At 42.5% G+C, this 26,217-nt stretch overlaps 1 protein-coding gene across 1 annotated transcript in view; it reads left to right on the forward strand.

The window, feature by feature from the left end:
• Window positions 1-356: 356 nt before the first annotated feature.
• Window positions 357-26,217, forward strand: part of SH3GL2 (SH3 domain containing GRB2 like 2, endophilin A1) — a 92,382-nt gene continuing 66,521 nt past the window's right edge. The window contains exon 1 of the mRNA XM_035558565.2: window positions 357-584. Within this exon, the coding sequence (XP_035414458.1) occupies window positions 540-584 (45 nt within the window). The 5' untranslated portion in view covers window positions 357-539. The remainder of the gene's footprint in view (window positions 585-26,217) is intronic.

A 26,217-nucleotide genomic window follows, 5' to 3' on the forward strand; every position in this document is an offset into this window, starting at 1 on the left:
GAAGCCAGCAGCCGTGCCAGCAGGGCAGCCTTCACATTTGGCTCCCTGCTGGTGTCACCGGCACAGGGACGGGGACGGGGGGGGGGGGGTGAGAAGCGAGCTGTGCGTCGGGGGAACCCCTGTGGCAAACCGGAGGCCTGAAGGAACCGGAACGGCTGCACCGCTCCTTCAGGCACCGGGACTGCCCGGCTTGGGCTGCGTCCCCGGGGGCTCTGTGTGGGTACAGGGCTCTGTGTCTGAAGTGGGTACAGGCTGAGGGGCCGCAGCACCAGCCGTTAGCTCCGGCCGTTGTGGCGGCTCGCGGGGGGGAGGGGGGGGGGAAGGGGGGGGGGCGGGGGGGCGGTGCGGCCGACCCTGACGTCACGGCGCCCCCGCAGCGCCGCGCGGCCGGCGCCTGACGCCTGCCTCCTCCCCGTCCGGCAGCGCGGGGCTGCGGGCAGCGGCAGCGGCACGCGCGGACCCCACGGCAGCGCTCGGCTCCGTTCGGCTCCGTTCGGCCCCGCTCGGCCCCGCTCGGCCCCGCTCTGCCGCCTGGCGCCATGTCGGTGGCCGGCCTGAAGAAGCAGTTCCACAAAGCCACCCAGGTGCCCGCGCCGCAGGGGGCGTGCGGGGCGCTCGCCGGGATGTGTGTGTGTGTGTGTGTGTGTGTTCGTGTGCGTGCGCGCGCGCGCACGGGGGGGGCGCGAGGGAAGTGGGTTTGCACGAGGGCGCGCGGTGCACGCGTGTGAGAGTGTGCACAGGTGTGCGTGGGAATGCACGGGTTGCATGGGTGTGCACGGTGCAGGGGTGCGTGAGCGTGCACGGGTGTGCGTAGGCATGCACGGGTGTGTGAGTGCACGGATCTGTGAGTGCACGGGTGTGCGTCGGCATGCACGGGTGTACATGAGTGTGTTGGTGTGTGCGGATCTGTGAGCGTGCACGGGTGTGCATGGTGCACAAGTGTGAGCGTGCACAGGTATGCATGGGCATGCACGGGTGTGCATGGTGCACGGGTGTATGAGTGTGTACAGATCTGTGAGGATGCAGTGGTGTGCATGGGCATGCACGGGCATGCATGGTGCACGGGTGTGGGTATGCACGGGTGTGCATGGTGCACAGCTGTGTGAGCGTGCACAGGTGTGTGAGTGTGCACAGGCATGCATAGGCATGGATGGGTGTGCATGGTGCACAGGCGTGCATGGGTATGCATGGGCATGCATGGTGCATGAGTGTGTGAGCATGCACAGGTGTGTGAGTGTGCAAGGGTTCACGCAGTGTGTCAGTGTGCACGGCTGTGCGTGGGCACGCACAGGTGTCCACAGGTCTGTAGGTCTCACGCGTGTGTAGGGCTGGGCACTGCCTCCCCCCGCGTGGGCCTCGGAGCTCCCGTTCCGAGGACTGGGTTCTGCCTGCATTTGCTCGGTCTGACTTTCTAAATCCGCGGTACAGTGACCTTTTTTTCAATTTTCTTTACCCCTCCCCCCCCCCTTCCCCCGAGTACAGCCAAAATCTGAATAATGAGATTTGGCTGTGTTGCTTTAGGCACGGTGTGTTATTGCGGAAGGTCAGGGTGGCCGTTTCACCAGGCTTCGATCTGTTTCATAATGCAAAGTCCTGCGTGTTGTGCTCTGTAAGGGTGCAATTCCTGAACCAGGGGCTGACTTAACATGCTTCGGGGATAAATGTAAAATGCTTTCACAGAAGTCTGGGGAATTTCCTTGGATTCAGAGATTTGAGACTGAGACCTGTGTTCATGCTCCTTCATTTTATGTGAAACCCAGTGCAAAACTCCTGGTTATAACCCACTAATTGTCCTTGCAAGCATCTTCAGGTAGCAGTTTTAGTCGCTGTAAGCAATTTGTAGGTGCAGACATGCAAGATGCAGCAGCCGTTAGGCTTTTCAACACCTGTGCTTTTCCCTTTTCTCATCCATCTCATCTTTTTCATCTCATCTCTTGTTGCAGTGTTGGAGAAATTTGCCCAAAAGAATGATCTCTCATAGAAGTAGTCCCAGTTCTCATTCTTGTAGTCTTTATACCATACCCATTTTGACTACAAGTGCAGTGGGGTATGTCAGGTCCTGCATGGGCCCATGCAGGAACAGGGTGACATTGTGTCTCACCTTTCTTACCAAATTATGCTGCATCACTGGTAAAACAGTCCTCACAGAAACCTGCTGTACTCTGGCAGAGCGGCAAGGAGCAGTTCAGCGTTACTGAGCCCATGCTGCAGTGTCCATCTGCTGCTGCTACTTCGTTTTATCCCCCCCTACTACCTACGGCGCTAGCAGGAGCCCGGAGAACCATCAAACCATCACCGCTGCACTGTGTTCTGGTGCCAAAACATACAAATTGCAGTGTCTGTGTCACCTGGGCAAGCTGCAGTTCACTTTTGAATAATGTGTCTTGATTCACCATTACTGTAAGTTAATGAGTGTGCCTCCGCATCAGCAGGGGTAAGCATCTTTTCCGGAGGAAGCGTGGTGTGAAAGGTCTGTGAATGCTGCTCCGTCCTTCAGATGACACTCTCACACTGATTGTCAGCAATACTTGTCATTTGGGAGGAAGGAAGAGTTTTAGCTGGCTGGAGCCAAAATAGTAAATTTCTGCTGCCAGATTTAGCAGCCTGATATCAGATGACCCAGAGATTTTTTGGGCCCAGCCTTGACTTTCACAGATTGTATGCAGGGCATGAAGACACATTCATGTATGAGAATGACTCACAAGTAGGTTGCAAGACAGATCTGTTCATTGTCTTGCTTTCAGTAGGAGTGAGAAATCCAGGACTTGGTTGTGCTGGCCTTACTCCTGGGAGTAATCCTTTTGATCAGGGATTAATCCCCAGGTGGAATATGTATTGGCATTGCCACTATGAATAAAGCTTCCCAGAAATGACCAAACAATTTCGAAGTTTTAAAGTTTCTGACTCATTCCCTTGGTTCTTATTCACATAAGATCCTGTGTATGGTGTGCAGTCGTACTAGAGTCCTAAATCACACCAGGAACGCTTTCAAGTTATTTATGAGGTTGCAGTGTCCTTTAATCCAGTTAAGCATTTTGAAGTCTTTGGTTAGTTTCTTTCTGTCTTTAATGTTGTAAAATTAGTAGCCCTTATACATATGGGTGCATTATGAGCATACAATGTTATTATTAAATAATACAGTTCCAATTGCTAGTATAAAGATTTATGGCACAATTTAAATATTAAAAAAATATTTTTCTTACATCAGTAAGTCCCTAGCAGAACTTGCAATCGTGTGACTTCCATATCTGGATTGTTTTGTACTGTGCAAGTATTTTTGATTTCATTCATCATTTTTTGACTTGTGAAAGATCAAACTCACCTGTATTAAATACTGACACTCTGTTTTTTTAACTAGAAGTCATGTTGAAGAACTTGAGGTCTGTCAAATTCCTTGCACCAGCTGCAGCAGCAGTAAGTCATTGAAAAGCAGGTGGGAACTTTGCTCTTTCTAGAATGAATGGAGAGTTCACCCTTTTGGCCTTTCAGAAAAATAATAATAATAATAATAGTTTTACCTCTGGGCAGCATCATAAAGTTCAGAAGAAGTATTCCTGAGTTTGTAAAAACCAGGGTGAGTCTGGAACTCTTGACATTTATTCAGAATTACAAGAAGTTAAATTGACGAGTGGAGAGCAGGCTAGACTATTCATTTACGTCAATTATCGACAGAGTGCTGAAGGAAGAAAAATAAACACATTTGAGTGTTAACTGTGCTGCTGCAAATCTGTTGGACATCCTGGAGCTAAGAAGATTGCTCCATGTCCTTTTATTTTTTTATATTTTTCCCAGAAATGGGTAACTAAATCCTATGCCACTAAATGGTCTCCTTTCCTTTAGGCGTGCAGACTCCTCTGCCATTAGCACTATCCCAGCATGAAAGAGAGACTATTGCAGCCTGCAGGTTTGTATATGGCTTTAAAACCGCCAGCATGGATTTGGCACATAGGTTCATTCGCAAGAAGACCGCATTAGAGATGAGGCAGTGTTAGAAAACACTGAACATCTGCATTGAATGTGTCCTGGAAGAGTGTCTGCTTATTAGGAAGGGTCCAGCAAAACTGAGTGTGTGTAACCCCATAAACTTGTGAGGGGTTCCAATGAAATCAGTGGGAATATGAGAATGACAAAAATTTATCTTTTCAAGTGCTTTCTATATTGTGGTTCATCTAGCTAATTTATTTGTTTATTTTTAGTTCCTTGGTCAGGAATGTGTAAAATATTTTTCACTGCAGTGGGTAAAGCAATCTTTCTTTAGACATAACATGTTTTCTATACTTGCTTTGCTCTCAAACTGCAACTAACGAATTCTTAGCATTTCTTTCGTACTGATAGAGGACATGGAAAGTGACATACTGATACCAGTATTTTCCTAAATACCCATCCAGCCCCATCTTCTGTAATACATATGTGACTGTCCCACTGTGTTTAGTGGGACCTGTGCATGCTTGCCAACCTCGACCTTTCCAGGCAAAGCACTTCACCTGCCTTTTCCCACTGACTTTGATTGAAACTGCACTCACACTGTGTCTGCCGATCTCCCTGCATCTTTCCTCTCAGCTCTACCCACCAAATTCTTGTCCATTCCCATACATGTAGAGGTATGTGGACTAGTTTGGGAAGTTGGACAATGCTATACTGTTCCTAGTGGGGCTGTTGCACTTTGAAATTGCTTACGTTGGACTTAGGAAGCCTCCACCTCTCATGGTGTGGAAGGTTGTGAGCAGGTGGAGGTAAGACAAAAAGGGACATTTGTGAGGTGGCTGGCTGAGGTCAGTACTCGAACTAGCTGTTAAAAAGTTCTCTGCTGTGTAAAAATTTCTCAGGCTGTGTACCCTGTCTGTCATCTTCTCTCAGTGCAGAGTGGTATATTTTTAGGTCAGGGAAAGGGAGCAAGTTTTTGATCTGGGAGTAAAGACAATTTTTGAGAAAGTTATTTACTTGAATGTGGAGAGGAATATTTTCAGCTTCGGGTAGGGAAATTCCTTCTGTTTGTGCACTTTAGTTTGTGTGCCAGATACAGTATTCATAGTTGGCATCATTCCCATATGTCCTTTTATCAATATTACATAATTGAAAGGGTGAAAAAATTGACCTTAATCTGAATTGCCCATTACTTGGATATTGTGTAACCCTTCTGAATTGCTGATGGCTTAAACAATCTGCTCCAGTTTCTAACTGTTTCTACATCTAACAGAAAGAAAGAACAACTGCTTAGTATGTAAAAAAGATAATGGCTCTTTTTTTTTTCTTTTGTTTTGCAGTATTTCTTAGGCATTTAGCACTTCACTATCTTTCCACCTGTTATATGCGGTTCCCATTTTTTGTATGTGTGTATGTATATACACACAGCTGAAGCATTGATTGACAGCCATTTACAATTTTTCTCCCAGTGATCTTTGGAGGCAGAGAACATCTGTGGTTGCTACGTTTAAAGCACAACTAGGATCAGAGTTTTGTTTTTTGTCTTGATTTCATCACCACTGGAAGTATTACACAGCAAAGAAATAGGAAGAATGGGGTGCTCCTGGTCATTCCTGTACAACAGTGTCTTAGATCTAAACATGCCCTCGTGACTGTCATGCTAATGGCATTTCATAAGAAGTGCTGAAGCAGCATACACAGGTTTAGCAGAAATGGACTCTGCAGAGGTTACTCTGCAGAATATTATGCTGTGCTACATAACTGTCAAGTGCATGTTTAAACGAGGTGCTGGGATGACTGTACACATTTGTTGTGGAGGCTGGAGGAGCTTGAACACCACCTGTTTGACCTAGTAATCTGCTAGCGACGTCTTTGACTTTAAAAGATGAACAGGACAGACAGCATTGAAAATGTTTTGCGGGCCATGGGGAACTGTTGCAGCTCTGTGAGTAAATCTGAAGAGAAGTAGTGAATGGACAGCATGTGGTGGGAGGTGCCTGGAATTAAGCAGACCCATGGCCCCTCTTCTTAGTGGAAGTCTGTAGTACCCTCACAGGCAACCAGAGCTGCCTTCCAACACCATTTTCTCCTAAAACTACAAGTTCTTGCTTTGTGCTGCCTTCTGGCAGCTTCTTTGACTCTGGTCCTCACTGTCTTCGTACTGGTCTCTGGTGGACAGCAGTGGTGCTGATATTCTTTTAAATATGTCTATTTGCAGAGGAAGGAGCACTAAGCTAAAGCACAGTATTCTTATGATGGTCTTTGCCACAGCAGAATTACCTAGAATTGCCTGGCCTTCCACTGATTATCTAATCCTGCACTTAATCTTGGAGAAGAAAGAGTACATTTTTTAAATCTGAGCTTATAGCAGATGTTAGAGGAATCCATCCAACCTGTCACAGAAATGACAGGAATTAAAATAATTTATTTATTTATTTTTTGTCCTGAAGAGGGGAAAAAAAGAAAAGAATTTTACTTTTCCTGTGCTAATGTTTTTCACAAGCTTTCCCTTTATGGAGTCCCTGTAGACTTTTCATGGAAGAAAATAAAAAATAAGCAGCTATTTGAAGTTCAGGGTAATTCTAATTTGTCTGAAAGTGGAAACTGCCATGACAGTCTCAGACAGGATGATTCGTGGGCTTGTCATTATAACTGATGTGCTACTGATGATGCTTTTTTGCCCATGCTGGAGGCCATGTCTTTATAATTAAATGGCATTTTTAAAAGAATCTTCTTAGACTGAAAGTGGCTGAAGTAGTTGTTGCAGCATTGTATGGGTCACACCAAGGGGCAATGGTTTGCCTCATCTCCATTCACCCACCAGTGAAGGGGTGCTACGTGATCCCAGCAGAGGTGCTGCTGAGGCAGCAGCAAGTGTAACCTTACTAGCAGCAGCCTGTAAAGGTGGCTTGATGTGATGCCAGAGGGCCTCCGGAAAGAATGAGAAATTAAACCACTGGTTCTGGTTCAGGTAACAGGCACACCGCTTGGGAGAGGGCTGGCGAAGTGAATCCATGTATATTTCAAAAGAGGTAGGCACCACTTGCTGAGTTCATTGGCCACAAAACAGCTGGAATGATATTTCTGTATTTTCAGTTGGGCTCTGTTTTGGTCATATCAACCTTGGATTTGTAATCTGTCTGTCAAAGTGGGAAATTATACTGATTTCTTGTAAGCTGAAGTTCTAAAAAGAGAAAAATGTTGACTGTATCCACCTTTTCCCCCTACTCTGGTGACAGAAAAGGTGCTTACACCCCATACTAGCAAAATGCTGACAGACTCCTCTGTCTTCATCTTTTTATGGGTTGCAGTTTGATTTTTGAACATACATGTCATTTATTTATTTAGATTGCCTAGTTATTCTACTGGCTGAAAAAAATCTTTAAATGTGAAGACCATTTACCTAAACATTTTGAAATAGGGCTTACTTTTCACTTTTGTGTTAACGAATTTAGGTAGTGTTAAAATTCATTAGCACTGAGGACACACTTCATTTTTCTTTGACTTTAAAATATCAACACCGAACATCACTTCTGTTCTGCTTCTGTGGGGAAAAGTGCCACAATAACAAAATAGGGTGATGCAAAATACATTCCAAAATAGATGCTCCGGGGATGCATCAAGCACGGCGCTGCTTGCTGATCGAGCGAAGGGACTGTCCAGCTGGGGTCCCTTGGTTTGCTCAGCCCAGAGCAGAGCAGGCTGAGGGGAGGCCTCATGGCGGCCTGCAGCTCCCTCACGAGGGGAGCAGAGGGGCAGGCGCTGAGCTCTGCTCTCAGGGGACAGCGACAGGACCCGAGGGAACGGCATGGCGCTGGGACAGGGGAGGGTCAGGCTGGGTGTTAAGGAAAGGTTTTGCACCCAGAGAGTGGTCGGGCACTGGGACAGGCTCCCCAGGGTGGTGGTCACAGCACTGAGCCTGCTGGAGTTCAAGAAGTGTTTGGACAATGCCCTCAGACACACGGTCTGATTTTTGGGTGGTCCTGTGTGGAGCCTGGAGTTGGACTCGATGATCCTTGTGGGTCCCTTCCAACTCAGTATACTCTATGGTTCTGTGATTCTGTGAGATTAAGGTTGGTCGTTTGTTGGTTTGTTTCTTTGTTTGTTGGGGGCATTGTTTGTTTTTCCCTAGAAAGAACGTTCCTCTGAAAACTGTTCTTGATTTCATCTTTTATGACTTTATGTAGACTAACAGGACTTTCAAACAGCAGTAGCTGATTATATAATTTTTGCTGAGTTCTTTTGTAGTCTGCAATTTTCAGCCTTCAAGAATGTGCCAAGAATTCCTTTTCATGCAAAATCAATGTAGATGCAGTAAACCAGTTAATAATTCATAAGACGTAAATGTCAAATATAGTGTTTGTGTTACCAGATGAGTCACTTAGAGCTTGTCTGTCTTTGAAAGTTATGGCATCATAATCGGAGGACTGAACTTAAAGTGCTGCAATTTTTAGAAGTATGACTCTAGGATGGATAGATTTCCTCCCGTCAGTATAGGAGTAGCTTTTCGAGTAGCTTTGCCACTTAATTGATATTGTTTGGAAAAAGATCTGAGGACAGCAAATGAAGCACTGTCCTTTCCACTGGAATCAGAGTATTTGCACAGAACTGTTCATGGCATTAGAGATGACCAGTTGGTATATTTTTCTCAACTAATTCACTGGCTGAATTTGTTCTTCTGTGGGAATGCTATTTTTGACACTGAAACAGAGTTAGTTAAAGGTCGGTATTGCTCCAGTTGAAGTAATAGGAGATTTTAGTACATAGGAGCAGGTCTTAACTGAGTTTTCTGTTGGTTGCTTCATCCCATTTCTTGCTTTGGCCAAGAAAGAAAGGATTTGATTTTACTTCCTACAGTTATTAAAGGAAGTAAGAACTCTTAAAACAGCTCCAGCATGAGGAAGGTTCAGTGATATGCAAATACTTTTTAGGAACCAAAAAGTTTGAATGTAGAAATGTACTTTCAAGTGCAGAATAAGCATATGTGCACATGGTTGACTGACTAGAATGGAGTCTAATCCAGGGAGCCTTGTGCTAACATTAAAAAATAGAAGTTTGTCTTTCAGGAAGAATGGCTGGATCTTACGGTACTCATATGGTCTCTATTATTTATGTTCTAAATTTGTTTCTAAAATAGGACTATTTGTTTCTTAGACTGAGGGGAAATCTCCTTCCCTTTCCACAAAAGTGCTGAAAAACATTTTACTATATATTAGGCAGATTCATTGCTGTCAGAATGTGACTCTGTTGCAGGCAGTAGGTATAATATGCTGTTCATCTTGCCTGTCTTAAGTATAGACAGGGAAAATGTGAATTTCTGGAGGAGAGGAAGACTCAGTTATTGAAAAAAGACACAAGCTTAGAAACTTGTGAAATAGGTAATGTAGATCTTTAACTTTTGTTTTCATGCAGAAAAATACCTTTTCCTCTGTTAGTTTTGACCAGTTTGTCTTGCCTCTGTAAACAGCTACAAAGGGCATGTGGCAGCAAAAGTTAAGCTTTGCATGGTAGGAACTGGATTCTCTTATTAAAGTAAGAACCACAAATACCTGATATCAAAAGGCAGATAACTTCACTTTATTTTGCAATGTCTTAGTTCAAAATAATTTCATTTTGGAACCTGTGATTTTCACAATTGTGAAATCTCTCCGCAAAGGTCTGGTTGGCTTGTTTCAAAATGGCTGCATTTTGATAGCAAAAAAAAAAAAACAAAACACAAAAAACCCACCCTGTGATAATTGAAATAGATTGTAGAGCTTTTGGTGTTCTCTTCAGAGTACTGTAGTTTTTATTTAACTGTAAAGATGGGTGGGAGTAAGATTTCCTGAAATGAAGATGAATGAAGATGAAAGAGTAGGAAAGTTCTCAGCAGAAAGCCACAAAACCAGAACAGAGGCAAATTCTGTGCTCATGTTTGTATGGATAACTCTAACTATCAGAGCCAGGAGAAATGGCAGGCATTGGTGAATGAAGCTGCCACTTCGTATTTTCTGCTCCATTAGTGCACTGTATCCAGGGTCCTCAATTCCTGATCTGGACACTATGACAGTATGTGTTGTTCCAGCACAGGAGACAAGACGGCCAGCATTCCCAAAACACACAGAACCTCAATAAAACCAGTGGTTAAAGAGGTCAACGTGGATTTAACGGTGTCCATCCATGTACATAGAATCGAACATGACTAAGGAAGGAAAAGCCGACATTATTTCTGTGATGATAAGCCCATCTATTGCAAATTTCCTGTCTCATTGGGGAGAAAGAATAAGGAAAAGGGAAAAGAGTCAGCTGGTCTAACTTGTGAACAATCTTTTAACAAAAGCTTCCAGACAGTGTCTGGAAAATAAGCCACTTGTGACTCGGGTGCTTGTTCCTTCCCATAGTTTGAGCTTGGTTAGCAAACAGGGTGGCAGTCCTTAAGTATGTGAAAATTTTCCTCAGTGTCGGCTGCCAAACACTCTGCAAGCTTGTGATGAACAAAGTGCCTATTTGAAATCTTTTACTCATTCTAACAGGTAACAATGAAGTTCAGAAGTGTTCTGGGCAGAAGCTGAACTCTGCATTAGCATATTCCTGCATCTCTGTGAAATGCCGTGGCATCTGTGCTGGGTCCGCTGGTACAGCCAGTGACGGAAAGTACCTGGATAAGTTGCGAAGGTGAAATGAAGTGTTGAGTTTGCTAGCTATACTGCTGCATGGCTTCATGTGATTCAAGACAAGACAGTCTCAGTTTTTCTTGCTTCTTCCTAACCCTGACATAGGGAGAAAACTGTGTTATTTTAATGCAAAGAAGTGCTGGTGCAACTCTAAGACAAAAGTTGTAGAGTGTCTTTAGAAAATGAGTTATCCTTCTGTTCTGTGCGGATAAGTGCATAGCAAAAATGACTGAATTCTTTTGCCTCCTTGCTCATATTCCAGTTTAATCGCTGGACATATGAGGGGTTGTGATGCTGAGGTCTAGAAAGCCTCAGTTCCAGGAGCTAGGGTTTTGTGTTTCTTGATGCACATCGCCAATGTACTGGCCAAGAAAGCAGCTGGGCATGCTTGGGTTCAGTTTCTGATTGATACCTACGAGTACTACTGCAGAATACATTTTAATAATAAAATTAATTCCTAAGTTAAAAACAAATTAGAATGTAGGTGGTCTTAGATCTAAAAATATCTGCCATTGTACAGGAGAAAATTCAGTGCTGTCTCATTTCTTTTGCTGTAATTATGGGCTCTGTAAAGGTAATTGCTGATTTACTCCTCTCATCTTGAGAACAAGACCACTTCCAAAATCATACATTAAAATCAGGTATGTGGGATTTGTAACAACATAAAAAACAATAAAAAACAGACAGTCTTCCCGAGCAGATTTGGAAAGTTCTCTAGAGACATGCTGCCATGGTGCTGTTGTATCTTGTTCACTTTCATTCTGTGAAGGACATTTTTTCTCTCTTCTCATTTAGGGCACTGGAGAATTGAAAATTTAATGAAGCTGCAATAAAACAGACTATTCTAGTGCCATATTTTGCTCATTTGTGTTTGCAGATTAACTATGCTTGTGTCCATGGGAACTTCTTCATCTACATGGATTTAAGCAGATTCGCTGCTGTAGACTTCTTTTCCCAGATTTCCTCCTGATATTTCTTTCAAACATTTGTAAAATATTATTACTGAGAATTGTATTTCCTTTAATTGCTTAATTCATTTTCTTGCAATAAAATTAAATTTAAGAAGGTAAATTAAACATCTGGGAGAGAAGCCACACATATCAAATGAGTTTTGTTGTTAAAGAATGAAGACCAGATCAGGAGCGTGAGAAACAATCCTGTGCCGTGTCCGAGCCAGTGGCAAAGCCTCCTTGAATCCTAGAGCTTTCGAGAGGGTGCGAAGGAGCAGGTGGCAGTGGGCCAGCAAGACGGGAGAGTGGGAACAGGCCTTGCCTTTGTTTGCTGTGCTTTGGAAAGTTTATTAGCACTACACTGTTGCAGAAGAGCTTATGAGGAAGGCTATGACTCCTTTATTGGGTTTTCTGTTCTCTAGTGCACCATCATGCAAGTAGTCATGGTAAGACAGCATACTGTGGCTGTATCTCTATAAGAAGTCAGCAGTAGCTTGGGGGTGCCTGTTTTCTGGCTTAAGGTCTCTGCTGTTGCCCTAGAGAGTAACTGTGGTTTTGTGGTTATAAATGTAGGACATGCAGTGTTGAAACAGCATGGATGAGATAATGCCACCTTGCCCCATGGTATTCCTAGCTGAGAGTTAGGAATGCTTCGAAGTGTTGTTGCCCCTTTTTCAGTTGCATGGGCTGCCCTTGGAGGTTACCTTCTGTACACTGAAGAAAAGAGTGGCAGCCATTTCTGGCTGCCCTGTGCTCAGCTGTGGGCAGCGTTGAGGGAAGGAGACAGGGACTTGGTCCTGACCTGTCATAGATAAACCCACCTCCCAGGCTCAAAAGCCCAGGGATGAGTGGGGAGAAAAACAAGAAACAAAAAAGAAACCAAAATATAATTAGAGCAACTTTATTTCCTGCTGCAACTCTCACCAGCCTCAGCCAACAGGGAAAACTTCTCTGCAGTGCACTATTCTGCACCCGTTTCCCTTCCCAAGTGATCCATTTCATCCAGGTCTCTGCTGCAAAGTGACCAGCAGGGAGAGAAGAGCTGCTTTTGTCTCTTTCTCAGTGCCATCCTTTGACATTTAAAGAATTTCTGGCAGGGTTTGTGGACCTGGTTTCCTCTACAACCATTTCAGTGTCACAAAGGAGCTGCAACTTAAAAGAAGCAATTAATTCATTGCGTCCCCTTGGCTCTTCTGAAAAAGTGTGTTTGGTTTGCAGGCTGGAAAGGTTGGAGTTTGTTCTGATACGTTATTTATTATTAAAAAGCAAGAGTTCTGTCTTTAACAACTGCTCTAAGTTATAAAACAGCATAGTATGGCTATTAAGTTTTAAATACTATATTTAAAAGATAAATCAGTTCACAAAAGCAGAAGGTGATGTTGTAATTTCAAAGAGCTTGGGAGCAAACAATGCATACTGAAAACTTTCAGAAATGTTGCCATAATTTTGTCTCTTAAGACTTGGAAGTGAACAATGGAGTTGACCAGGTAGGTGGGAGATGATCACTAGTGTTTGTGCTATATACCTTTACTCAGTAGCAAAACAGATGTTTTGCTGACTATTCTGCTGATTAGGGTTATTTTGCATATTTTATTTCAAGTGTTCAGCAGTCACTTTTAGCAGAACTTTTTTTTTGAATTATGTTTTTTTTTTTCAGCATATAATCCCAAACATTAAGAAATCATTACAGAATCAAGACATCTAAAAATTAATAGTGCTAAATTAATAGTGCTGTCTTCTATCTTTTCTTTTCTATATTCCCCTGATTTCAGGGTTTAAGTTTTCAGTTCTTTTAAGGGCAAAAGATTTTCATATAATCATATGATTATAAGACTTAAGACTTTTGAGGCAGATGACAGCTTTTGCAAAGACCTGGCAATAATTCCTTTGAGTCATTTTGTCTTCTAGCAACCTGTCTCCTCTGGGAGCTGTTCTAGTTCAGAATGCATGCCAGATCTTTGACTGTGAGCCATGGTTATACCCCTCCCTCTTGGTTTCTTTCATATTGAGTGATGTATCAGCTGATCTGAAATTCCGAGGCTATGTCTGTGTTGGAAAGTCACACAGTGCAATAGGCACGGGTCTGCAGAACAGAACAACCGGTGCAGATGACCCAGTGTTACCCAGCAGAGGTCACAGTTTGGGCATATTGATGAGACAGAAGTAATGCAAAAGAGGGAGGGGAACTCACAGCAAAGCTTGCACTGCCACTGGGCATCCCTTAGGAGTATCTACAGCCCAGCTTGTATCTAGGTGTACAGAAAAGGAGTGATTAAACATCCTTTACTTCTTAGGCCAACTAAGGCAGGTATCAGTGCTCACGCATCTGCCAGACCTGTGACACTGAAAGATCAATTGAAAGCCAGTGAAAAGACTCTGTGAATTCTTGATCTCTTGGTGTACCAGGAAGGATTGCTATTGTAAATATGGCCCTAAGGACAACTGTCTGTATCCTGACTTTTACTCCTGTTACATATCTCTTTGTTTATCTCTGTTTGGAGCCATTGCACTTATGCAACCACAGTATTCGCCCAGTGAGTACAGTGGAGTATGATCTTGCTGTATGCTGCTCTGGCTGCAGAGGGCTGGTATGTAATTCGTGATTTGCTAAATTGCTCAAATGTACAATGTTAGTGGGCAATAATACTGCCATTCCTGTCTCTTGCCAGTGGTTTGAAATATATTGCTTTAAAAATGAGGGTTTTCAGCCAGAGGTAGGCCTACTATTTCACCGTGAGATGTCAGGTGAGATTTTGCCATTGAAGTATTCAGTGGGGTTGGAAGACCTGGTGGATTTAATCTACGCTAGATAGGCAAAGTTCCTTATGGAACAGGAGTATCTTAGGTAAGTATAGGAAGTCCCTGGACTACACGTCCCTCTGAGGAGTGGAGAGCCTGCCTCTCTTAGAAGCTATGTAGCTCTTAGGACCCTTATAAATACATTACTTGCATTTGCTTTTTTCATCTACAAATGTGTTTGTTTTTATACCAGTTCTACTGCATACATACTCATTGTCTTCCCAGCTAATTCCACCTCTGCGTGCTCTGCGGAAATGCCTGTGAGTCAGTCTTTGCTTCTCTGCATTTGGAGATAGATTTAAAATCCTGGGATCCAATTAGTGTCTCCCTGTAGTCATGCAAGCCTTTTTGATTTCAAGTTCCTCTACTTCACTTGTCCTTGTGGAACTAGCAGTGAAATTACTGCAGTGCATCCCCTGTTTGTAGAACTTTATATGATTATGTATCAAGCGCTCCCAGCCATGAGGATGAGCACATTATTTATACATATTCAAGTTTACCGATGACACCAAGCTGTGTGGAGCTGTGTGGTGCGGTCAGCACGCTGGAGGGAAGGGATGCCATCCAGAGGGACCTTGACAGGACTGAGAGGTGGGCCTGTGCGAACCTCATGAAGTTCAACAAGGCCAAATGCAAGGTCCTGCACCTGGGCCAGGGCAATCCCAAGCACAGATACAGTCTGGGTGGATAATGGGTTGAAAGCAGACCTGAGGAGAAGAATGTGGGGGTGTTGATTGATGAGAAGCTCAACATGAGCTGGCAATGTGTGCCTGCGACCCAGAAAGCCAGCGTATCCTGGACTGCATCAAAAGGGCAAGGGAGATGATTCTTTCCCTCTTCTCTGCTCTCATGAAACCCTACCTGGAGTACTGCATTCAGCTCCGGGACGCCCACTGCAAGGAGATGGACCTGTTGGAGTGAGTCCAGAGGAGGGCCACAAAGATGATCAGAGGGCTGGAGCACATCTCCTATGAAGACAGACTGAGGGAGTTGGGGTTGTTCAGCCTGGAGAAGAACAGGCTCTGGGGAGACCCTAGAGGCCTTCCAGTACCTAAAGGGGGCCTACAAGAAAGCTGGGGAGGGACTGTTTGTCAGGGGGTGGAGTGATAGGACAGGGGGGAATGGCTTTAAACTAAAAGTGGGGAGATTTAGATTAGATGTTAGGAAGAAATTCTTCACTCAGAGGGTGGTGAGTCACTGGCACAGGTTGCCCAGAGAAGCTGTGAATGCCCCATCCCTGGAGGTGTTCAAGGCCAGGTTGGATGGGGCTTTGAGCAACGTGGTCTGGTGGGAGGTGTCCCTGCTCATGGCAGGGGGTTGGAACTGGATGGTCTGTAAAGTCCCTTCCAACCAGACCATTCTGTGATTCCATGATTATACTTAGACAAAAGAGATACATCCTTTTGTGTATGTTTTGAATTTTTCATGTGCAGCATAGGGGATCTTTAGATATATATATCCCATCTCTGGCAATCTGCAGACTGCAAATTGAGCAGACTTTAGAATGAAGAGGTAGGTCAGGGAAAATCTCAAGCTACTGCCACTATCTGACCATCACAAAATATCTGAGATGTAATGCATTATTCAGATATTTAGCGAAAGAGTGGTGCTTCCTTTGTAAATGTGTCCACTGCAAACACAAAAAGAAAAAGTGTGGATAGTGACAGAAAGGACGTTAGCAGGCTTTTTAGAGCAGATTTAAGGAGAACATTATCCTATTACAAATTAAGGGATGAAAATGGCTTCTGCAGTGGTGATTAATATTTTATGTCGCATATCCAAGTTGTTAATTATGGCCATATAATGAGACAAGCAGTGTTATTTTGGTATAGCATAGACAACTGTGAACACTTTAAAATCATGAAGTGTGCCATTATAATAGCAAGAGGTTGCATTAAAAGATTAAAAAAAAATACTTTTGGACTTATTTTGTATTACGCTTGATTTGATCCTAAACATTTTCATGTTTAAAAACCTTACAAGAAAGCTTACTTCAGAAGTGTATGAAGCAGGTATTTCCAAACCATCATTTGCATCCAGGATCTGGAGCTTTTAGGAAAATACTAAATAAAATTGCAAGATTTTAAAGTAACGGAAGCTCAGAACTTACAATAAACTAAATTCCCCCATAGTGTAAATATAGTGTATGGCCTTTTCTTTCCATTGTTGTTGTTGGGATAATACTCTTCCAAATCTAAACAGGTTTTGCTTTGCTGGGAAAAAAAGATGGATAGTGGATGCCTTAACTAAGTGTTACACAACCCTCACATGGCATACTACATTTTTTACTATTTATCTTTACACCAGCAATGCATGAAACTTCTTTAACCAATCCTTACAACCGTCATGAAAATTCTTGCTGGGTCTTCTTGCTTTAGTTCTCATCTCCTCCAGTTCTCCTTTGTGCATTGATTCACCATGTGTACAACTACAGTGGTGACTCATTTATGCTGAGTGATATAATGACCCCAGTGGAGTAGTTCTATAAAAACAGCAGGATTGCAACTCAGTTTTGCACAGAGTAGAGGGAGTCAGCTCCAGGTAAATTTCACAAAATGAGCTCTGTGTGCTAGAGATCCTGCCCATAGGATGCTGTTCAGTGGCAGTGGGAAAGGAAAGCTCTACCTGAATGAGGATTACTGTACCAATATGCAAATATTAGTATATTCATAAGGTGATTGTTGTATTAACAGTACCATCATGACAAGCTATAAAGTCAATAAAGCCACTATAAATCCCATTCAAGTGAAACAAACTACAGAAGAAAAATGGCTTTGCCACTTCTTTGCAAATGGCTTCTCTTGGCACTGCAGGTCTTGTTCTTGGTCCACTTCTCTTGGCCTGCAGGTTGGGAGTCAAGTGAGTTCCCAGTCAATGCTGAGATAACTGCACTGGGGCAAATGCTGTCTAGATCTGCCTGGGATGGTGTGTGTGAAAATGAAAGGACACCAGGGTGGTTGTTCAGTATCACTCACACTGACCACAGAGTCCAAAGCAGTAATGATCTGTGGCTAGCCTGGGAGGCAGGCCAGGATGCAGAAAGCCACACAGGGACAGGGTGCTTCTTAGAGGTCAACCCAAATCTCCAGATTCTCTGAGGACGCAGGGCCTGGTTTGCAGGCACTGTACAGATCCTGAAAATGTGATGCTTCTTGAAACATTCATTTGTACTTTCAGATCCTTTATTTAGGCTCAAAGTTTTGGTTTAAGACTATGAGGACGGATTCTGATGTGTTGAAGTAAACAGGGGCTTGTGATAGATAGAAAGGTAGGTAGGTAGGTAGATAGATAGATAGATAGATAGATGTAACATATGAAACATTTTTGTGTAGATAGTTTCTGTAACTTACTTCATTCCAACTACTGAAGCTGCATGGAAATTTGTAAGCTCTTAAAATCGTAATGCTTAGTATTGCATTATAATTTATTACAGGTTTCTTGCTTTGCATTTTGGGGAAGAAAATAGATTATTTTTCTACTTCAGGTCCTGCACAGTGATTTTTTTTTTGAACCTGAATTCTCAAATAAATTGTTCTTTGAGCTACTCCTGGTGTATTGAAGAATATTGAAAACACAAATGCTGTAGGAGTCTGGTGTGGACATAAATAATATACCCAGGGATGATGCCAGCTACTGTGGTGATAGTGTGAAAAGCTGTCTGTAGTTCTAAGGTAAGAGGCAAGTCAAACTGTGAGAGTTATGGCATCTTCTTTTACAAGTAAACAATATTTGAACACCAATTAGAGCCCAGTTTGGCTTGTGATACACTGAAAGTGGAAATACTCACTTGGGAATAAGAATTCACTGTATGAGTAAATGAAGTAAAAGGAGATACATGCTGCTTTGTACCTTGCAATAACCTCTTTCTAATTTTCCTTCCTGATTCTCACTGATAAGTTCCAAATCTAGTATTTCTGTGGTGAGGCTGCTGGTCTTAATGCTGCCTCAGTCAGTAAAGTCAGTTTAGATTCAGATGACTGAGTGTTGGTTCCTCAGCATCAGGGATATGCAAGTGGTAGCAGAGTTACTGTTGCAGGAAAAAAAAGCAGAAGGCTTTTGTGAAGCATCACTCTGGAAAACACTGCATTCAGGAAAAAGAAACAAACAACAGGTTTTAGATGAGCACAGCAGTGAAGATTAGTGGGGGAGTCTGGTAGAAGCAGCCTCACGGGTGTTTTAAATCAAATAAGAGTATTTATTATACTTTTTTTCAGGCCTCCTGTGAAAACTCTCTAGTTGTGCGCGTATGAAAGGGGATTTAATTTTCCTAAGTAAGGGATATTAATTCCTTTCACTTAAATAATGGCTTTTTCATTGGAAGAGGAAAAAAGAACTCTTGAACATTTAAGTTTCTATTGTAAGTAGTCTAAGAGGGAAAAACACAAATGTTCAAACCACAAATGCTGGGCTTAAAAAATACATGTTTTTAGAATTGGTCTGAGGGAGGAAAAATGCTGATGCATGTTTCCAGATGGAGATGCAGTCTGTATAATATAGGCTGAAACAGCACAATAATCCCCTTAATGTTCATGTAAAAAAACTTTAGAAAATGTTGATAATTGCTTAGTTAAGAAATTATTCATGCATGGTAATATATGAATATGTTTGACTGTACTGTCCAGATGATAGTAGCAACCATTGGTGTTTTAGTCTCATTTTGTGCAGATGAAAGCGTCTTTGTCACATGACGATGCCTAAAGTTCTGACACATCTCAGGGTCTGACGCATTTTGTAATGTTCATTCCAAAGTGCCACAGCACAACAAAGCCATAGTAACTATTGTATTGTGTGCTTTTAGTCTGCAGCAGGCACAAATGCAACTTCTCCCGCTATATTTAGAGTTGGTGCAGCCTCGCCTTGAATGCTATATGCAGGTCTGTTCCCCACAGCACAAAAAGGGTGTTCAGGTACTTGAAGGCACCCATAGGAGGGCAGCAGGGCCGGCAGGAGGGCTGGAGGGCATGCCCCGAGAGGAGAGGCTGCACACACTCGGGCTGTCCGGCCTGGAGAAGAGGAGGCCGAGAGGCGACCCCACGGCTCCCTGCAGCTCCCTGAGGAGGGGAAGCAGCAGGGAGGTGCCGCTCTCTGCTCCTGGTCACCGATGGCAGGGTGCACGGGCACGGCACGGAGCTGCACCAGGGGAGGGCCAGGCTGGGCGTTAGGGAACATTTCTGTGCCATGGGGGTGGTCAGGCACTGGGACAGGCTTCCTAGCCGGGTGGTTGGTGCCCTCTGCCTCTCGGTGTTCACGAGGCGTTTGGACAATGCCCTCAGTAACATGCTTTGGCTTTTGGACAGCCCTGAGGAGGTCAGGCAGTTGGACTCCGTGGTCTTTGAGGGTTCCTTCCAACTGAACTACTCTATTCTGTTCTGTTCTGTTCTGTTCTGTTCTATTCTTTAGTAAATAATTTTAAACTCCTTTTGAGTGTTAACCTTTGCAGAGTCAAGCACTATCAAAAGGATTATTCACTGTTGAAGGATTTCAAGCTTATTGTCTCTTTTTTTTTTTTCTTCCCAAAAAATATTTTTGTATTATATATCGCTACATAGGCCATCTGAAGAAATCTGATTTGTATGGAAGATTCAAGATAATTGTGTTTTGTAGGAACAACATATCTGATCAAAACAAAAGAGAAACAACTAGAAGGATGTTGTAGAAGTTCAACATCATTAAAAAAAAAAACACACAGTGTTGCCATTTAACTTTATACAGAAATATCCATTTCTATATAAATTACATGTTCAAAATACTGAAATCTTGGTACATGTGCTTCAGATGTAGCTACTTGCTATGCACAGTAGATGAATTACTGGTGAACTAAGGGTTAAATGAGTTCGGATTTATCACACTCTATAGCTGGAGAACGAAGTTTACTACATTTGTCAAGAGTGTTTTCAAATGAGACAGTAAAAATAGATACATTGATTTGTTGGCTTTATGGATGAGGCTATGTAAATACATTTATTTTGAGCTTTGGCAATTCAGGAATCACAGAAGATACTCAGCTGAAAGCCAGTACTGACCTGAAATTAATATCAGAATGTTAATGATGCCTGTCTGTTGGATGTTACAAGGTCACATTTCTTTTCAGCATTCTCAGAACACTGCTGATTTGAAAACTGAGTCTTCCACTGCTCTTTTCTTTGTGCTTATTTGTGCAGAGACCAGTGACATTGGAACAGTGATGCCTGTTTTGGCTCAGAGCACTTTTAGTCAAGTTTGTGGTTTCCAGCATAGGGCGAGCTATGTGGCAGTGTCCGAGAGCATAATGCTCCTTTGTGACCTCCCCTTAAGGGGAATCTGCCTATATTCTCAGCTCTTGCTTTTGTTTTATTTCAGCCTAAGGAAAATCTGTCTGGGGGGAATTTTGTCTGCTCTTACATTTCTTCCACCAGAACAATTTTTTCCATTCAGAAGTATCTTAAATGTCTACTGCAAGATAGAGACTGAAAGAAATGGTCTTATATTTCTGTGTTCTCTTTCCTGTGTAACTCTCTTGACATTGGTCTTGCACAGTTATTGAAAAAAAAAAATCCAAATTTGAAGAAACTAACAACACTTGCAAAGAAAGAAAAGAAATTCAGACTTTTGGGGAAGTCTGTCTTGGCTTACAAACATTGCAGTAAGCTGTTGGAATACAAATCTGATTCTGTTTGTGTAGCCAGTTTCATGGTGTGTGAAGACAAAAGCATACATGAAAGTATGGTTTTTGCAGAACTAACAACACAGAATCCATAAAATCATAGAATGGTTAGGGCTGGAAGGGACCCTGAAGGCCATCTAATTTCACCCGCCTGCTATGGGCAGGGACACCTTTCACTAGAAGGAAGGTTCAACTTCCTTGCCCAAAGCCCCATCCAGCCTGGCCTTGAACACCACCAAGGAGGTGTTCACATCCACATTCACAGCTTCTCTGGGCAGCCTGTTCCAGTGCCTCACCACCCTCACATTGCAGAATTTCTTTCTAATGTCTAATCTAAATCTACCTTTTTCTAGTTTGAAGCCATTCACCCTTGTCCTATCACCACACTCCTTGACAAAGAGTCCCTCCCCAGCTTTCCTGTAGGCCTCGTTTAGGTACCGGGCGGCTGCTCTAAGGTCTTCATGGAGCCTTCTCTTCTCTAGGATTAGCAGCTCCAACTCAGTCTGCCTTCACAGGAGAGGTGCTCCGACCCTCTGACAACATTTGTGGCCCTCCTCTGGACATGCTGTAATAGGTGCACATCTTTCTTGTGCTGGTGGCCCCTGAGCTGAACGCAGTACTCCAGGTGAGGTCTATGACATCAGCTTGTCTCTGAAAACATGTAATAGTAACCTTGATGAAATAAGCTGGTCGTGGTAACAGTATGTAGTATTAGTATTGCCATTTTAGATTAATTCTTGCCGTGGTGGTGAAGTCCAGCGAAATTTAATAGGAACCAGAATTCCTTCTATCAACTTGGCATTCACTGTTCAGTTCTTCAGTCTTTTTATAGTAACTTCTGTAGAGCTAATTTTCACTTTTGATGGAGTCATAAATTCTCATAAACCAAGTACTTGGATGAATTGTTTAATTTTAACAACAAAACAGGCCAACTCAGCTAATTTGTACTGTTGAACTAGTGGAAAATAGTCATCATTTTCATCAGAAGATTAAAAAAAAAAAAAAAAGATTAATTTTTCACTACAAGATTTATTTTTTAAAAATAGCACCATTGGTTGTCTACAAAATGATCTATGTTTCCAAAGATGACAAACACTTGTTTCAGTGGGAAAAACGAGAGCTTCGGCCAAGTGCTTCTGTGTTTAATTTTTACTTTTGCAGACTAAACAGGGAACAGAATTGAAACAAAAATTTGCTTAATTGTTTATCCTTTGTTTCTTGTCTGGAATGTGATCACAGGGAGAGGAAGCTAGGAAGAACATTGTCATAGCCAGACCAAAGGCTTGTCAGAGTTCAAATAACAGCAGTGTGGTTTAGCTTTTAGCATCTTTCACTAGGAAGGAGGTGAAACTGCTGTAACAGCAAAGGGAATAGGCTATTGAGTGCTTGTGTTTTATGTACTGTCCTCAGAGCAGTGATGCATTGGATGTATAACCTGGAATTTCTTTGCTGAAAGTCTACAGTGATGTTTAAGGCAAGTTAATGGTAAGAGTGACCTGACATTCTAGGACCTGCTAAATCACTTTGACAGAGATAAGTTGTCATTAGGACTTAAAAAGTACTTAGAGCCAGGAATGGTGTGCTGCTGGAATAGATTTTACACTGTTGATGGGTTGAAGTGGAAGGAGAAAGCAGTGAGAATTTCTTACTTGTGGAAGTCCTGTGCTCACGCACGCTATGCAAGCTATCGGAACAGGTTTTTGTAGGTGGCCCTGAGAAAGGTGTTCATTTGGCTCAGCATAATCGTGTATGGTACCTTAGAATAATTTATACTTAAGCTTGTGCTGTGATTCTGAAAGACTTTGAGTTATCAGCCCTCTTTGCTCATAAACTTAACTTCTTTTTTTGAGATGTCAGTAGTATGTTTGCTGTCGTTTCAGTATGTTCTTGGAACAAAGTAATCTGGGATCATCAGCTGACTTCTTGAAGGTCACAATAGCCAGGAAATTGAAGTGACTTTGTTTCTGTCATCTAGGACTGGATCCCTTCTGTAGTTGAAAGCAGCGTGGAAAATTGCATTTGACTTGAGTGACAGGGAGATCAATCTTAAACTGAGTATGAATTGGTTAGAAATGAAGGAATTGTTGTTTCAATACCAGCTTTCCAGACATCGCATGGCGCAGTCTGTTTCTGTTGTAACTTGAGAGCCTGGTAACAGACACACCTTGTGGAGATCGGAATATCCACTGGTAGCTGGAAAATGGCTTAGTGACAAAGTTATTGAAGTGGCATTTTACTACATTAAAAATGTATCCTAGTGTGTTGCATAATCTCGGTGCTGAATGAAAGAGCTGCTAGTGCTTTGAATAGTGTTGTGTTTTGAGACTGCCTAAGAGGACCAATGGTATCATTAGTGTAAGCATATTGTTTGGTATTATTTTGCACTTAACTCTCACAACTGTGCAAAATAATAAAATATTAATAATACTTTGCTGTTCTGCCATGGCATTTTGGGGGTACAAAGTTTCTTATGCATGCAATTCCTTCACCTTCTCACTGTTAATAGCTTGGAAGCAGAAGCCCTTGAGATTTTACAGTCAGGTGAAGACTGGCTCCTGCAAGGATTCACCAAGGAAAATGGAAATCTCTGTGGTACTACCTTGCTCCTCATTGCACTTCTGGCTATAAATAAGTGCCCTTCCCATTCAAGACTATCTCTTAAAATGAAAACTTCACTTTTTCATTGTAAAGTAATCAATTCCATTTTTACATGCATATAAAAGTAGGAACAAAGTCTCACTTATTACAGTCTCAGTCAGAGACCCTGGCTCTGTTCCCTGCTTGATGGTGATTGCTATTGTGGCTGACTGTTCGGTGCTAAATGAGGAACATCCATGACTAAAAATGCAGGATGGTTCAGGTTAATCTTGGATCCCAATCCACCCTGGCTGGGGTTATGGCCGGTTTATATTCTACAGAGACAGAGGATAGAAAAGAACTGTCGTTAGTGGAGCAGAGCTGAATCGTTATGTCCATCCCTGTGATAAAGAGTCATACTCTTTATCGGTAGTTAGTTCAAACCGGGATAATGGATGAAGTCCTCTGCTATTTTTCTAAGAGACCCAAGTCAATCAATATATGATGAGCTGTATTTAGAACATGCTTTTGCTGTAGAGGTTTTGTCCTCGTCCTCATCTCCAAATAATCAAATACGCTGCTGGGGCTGCATCGGCTGCACAGGTTAACACCTTCTCTCCTGGTAGGACTGAAAGCAGCTGTGCCAAACTCTTTTATCCTTGTTCTTCAAAGAACCGCATTGGTTATTTTGCAGGGTTCTCTCTCCAGGCTTTAGAGTGGTCAGAGCAATACACCCACTTGAGAAGCGGTTATGGAGTTACGAAGCCCACCATTGAAGCTCGCAGCAGTGGGAGGCCCGAGGGAACCCAAGCCCAGGCAGGCTGCTGGCGGCTGAGGCGCGGCCTGGGGCCAGGCCCTCATGCAGCACGTTTCAGTTACGGGAGCACGGTATCCGTGCTTTGCCCTGTGCCCAGCCCTCTTCCGTTGATTTAAGAGCATTAGGTGCTTACGTAACACTGTTATTACAGTGTCTCAAGATTTCATGTCTGAGGCCAACCGATCGGAGAAATTACGGTTTACTACGCCTTGTCAGACCTCCTTGCCCTCTACCCTCCTAAACTGATTATTGCTAGCTAATAAAGCAGTACAACCTACTTGTGTTCCGTTTGCCTGATACAAGGTAAAGCTGTGTTTAGTCACAGGGACTGATAATCTGTATGGTTTATGTGTATGTTACATAACATCTCACAAATGCAGGCTGGGGGCTCATTTTGTCTTGTGCTGGCTCTTCACTGATAGGCAGGAAACATTTTGCTGCGGTGCTGTTGTCAGGACCCATATTTATGCATTTATTTAGAAATGGCTCTTCCTTTTCATGTGGCTTTTTATAAAGGATGTTATGGCCAACTCTTACCAGGATAAAGCATCTAGGAAAAGGTCTTTTTTTTTTTTTTTTTTTTTTTCTGCTGTCTTGAATTTAGTTACAAAGGTGATACTGTGAAATAGTTGTCAATGTTCTGCCATTTGCTAAACTTTCACGTACCTTGGTGAGATTCGGATTTTGCCTGAAGCGCCTTACCTACTAGAATGTGGTGCTTCAGAGGTGGAATGTAATACCAGTGTGAATACTCTGAAAGATCAAGGAATCTGATATTATACTGCTATAATATAGCCAGTTACCAGTAGTCACAGAGAGCAAACTTTACTTTCCCACAGGATTATTTCCATTGAAGTCATAAGCACTGATAGGGCTGTGGACCTCCTATAACTATTTATGGTTGATGGTGAATAAAATGTCAAAAGCTTCCAGATGTAGTATAAATTATGTTCATCATGTTTTGACATAAAAACTTTTGATGTCTGTAATACTAACGTGCATTGGGAGAGCAAAATATTTAAGTGGATATGGGCTACTTATCTTTGAGGGCTTATCTTCAGGCTTTAACTGGTATAAATTTAACTGCTTATTTATATCATGGATATTCTTGCTGCCTTATAGAAGATTTTTTAGTTGTGGTTGTTTTGGAAAGCTAGGAATTTGTTACTTTAGTGATGCAAAGGCTGTTAAACATGTTGCATTTCTAGGGGAATGCCACTAGAGCTCAATCATGAAAATTAAGAATTTACTACAAAAAATCACTATCACACTGATTTAATTGATTCTCAAGTTCAGACCCAGAAACTAACCAATACTGGAAAGATTATTTGTTTCCATCCTTGAATATGCAGAAACTTTACAAGTCACAGTGTTGCACTGAAGTGATACTTTTAATTTTTGTTGGATACTTATGGCACACAGATTCTCAAGGTATTGACCTGTTTATTGATACTCTTAATACATTTCATAAACATGGAAATACATAGTTTACAGATAAGATATTCCAAAAGTGACTGTTGCAATTGCGTGAAGAAATAAAAGATGAATAGTAAGTGAGTGGAGATTTGCCATTAGATAGGATTAGTCAGACACTCCAAACCTTGTTAATGTGTTCTACAAATAAATAAATCATAGACAGCAGTTGGATACTCTTGCAGCAGTTTTGGTCATTTTCATCTCTGCCTTGTCAAGAGTTTCTGAAGACATACCTTTGAAAAGATGAAGTCTATACCCTAAAATAGACTCTAGAAAAAATAAGTAGTGAGGTTATGTGTTAGCCACGTGGGAAATTCTTGCGGTCAAATGTGAGTGATCAACAAATACATTTAACCATAAGCTGTCTTCAGATACTTC

Source organism: Cygnus atratus, chromosome Z, assembly GCF_013377495.2.
Source record: "Cygnus atratus isolate AKBS03 ecotype Queensland, Australia chromosome Z, CAtr_DNAZoo_HiC_assembly, whole genome shotgun sequence".
Classification (NCBI taxonomy): Eukaryota; Metazoa; Chordata; class Aves; order Anseriformes; family Anatidae; genus Cygnus; species Cygnus atratus.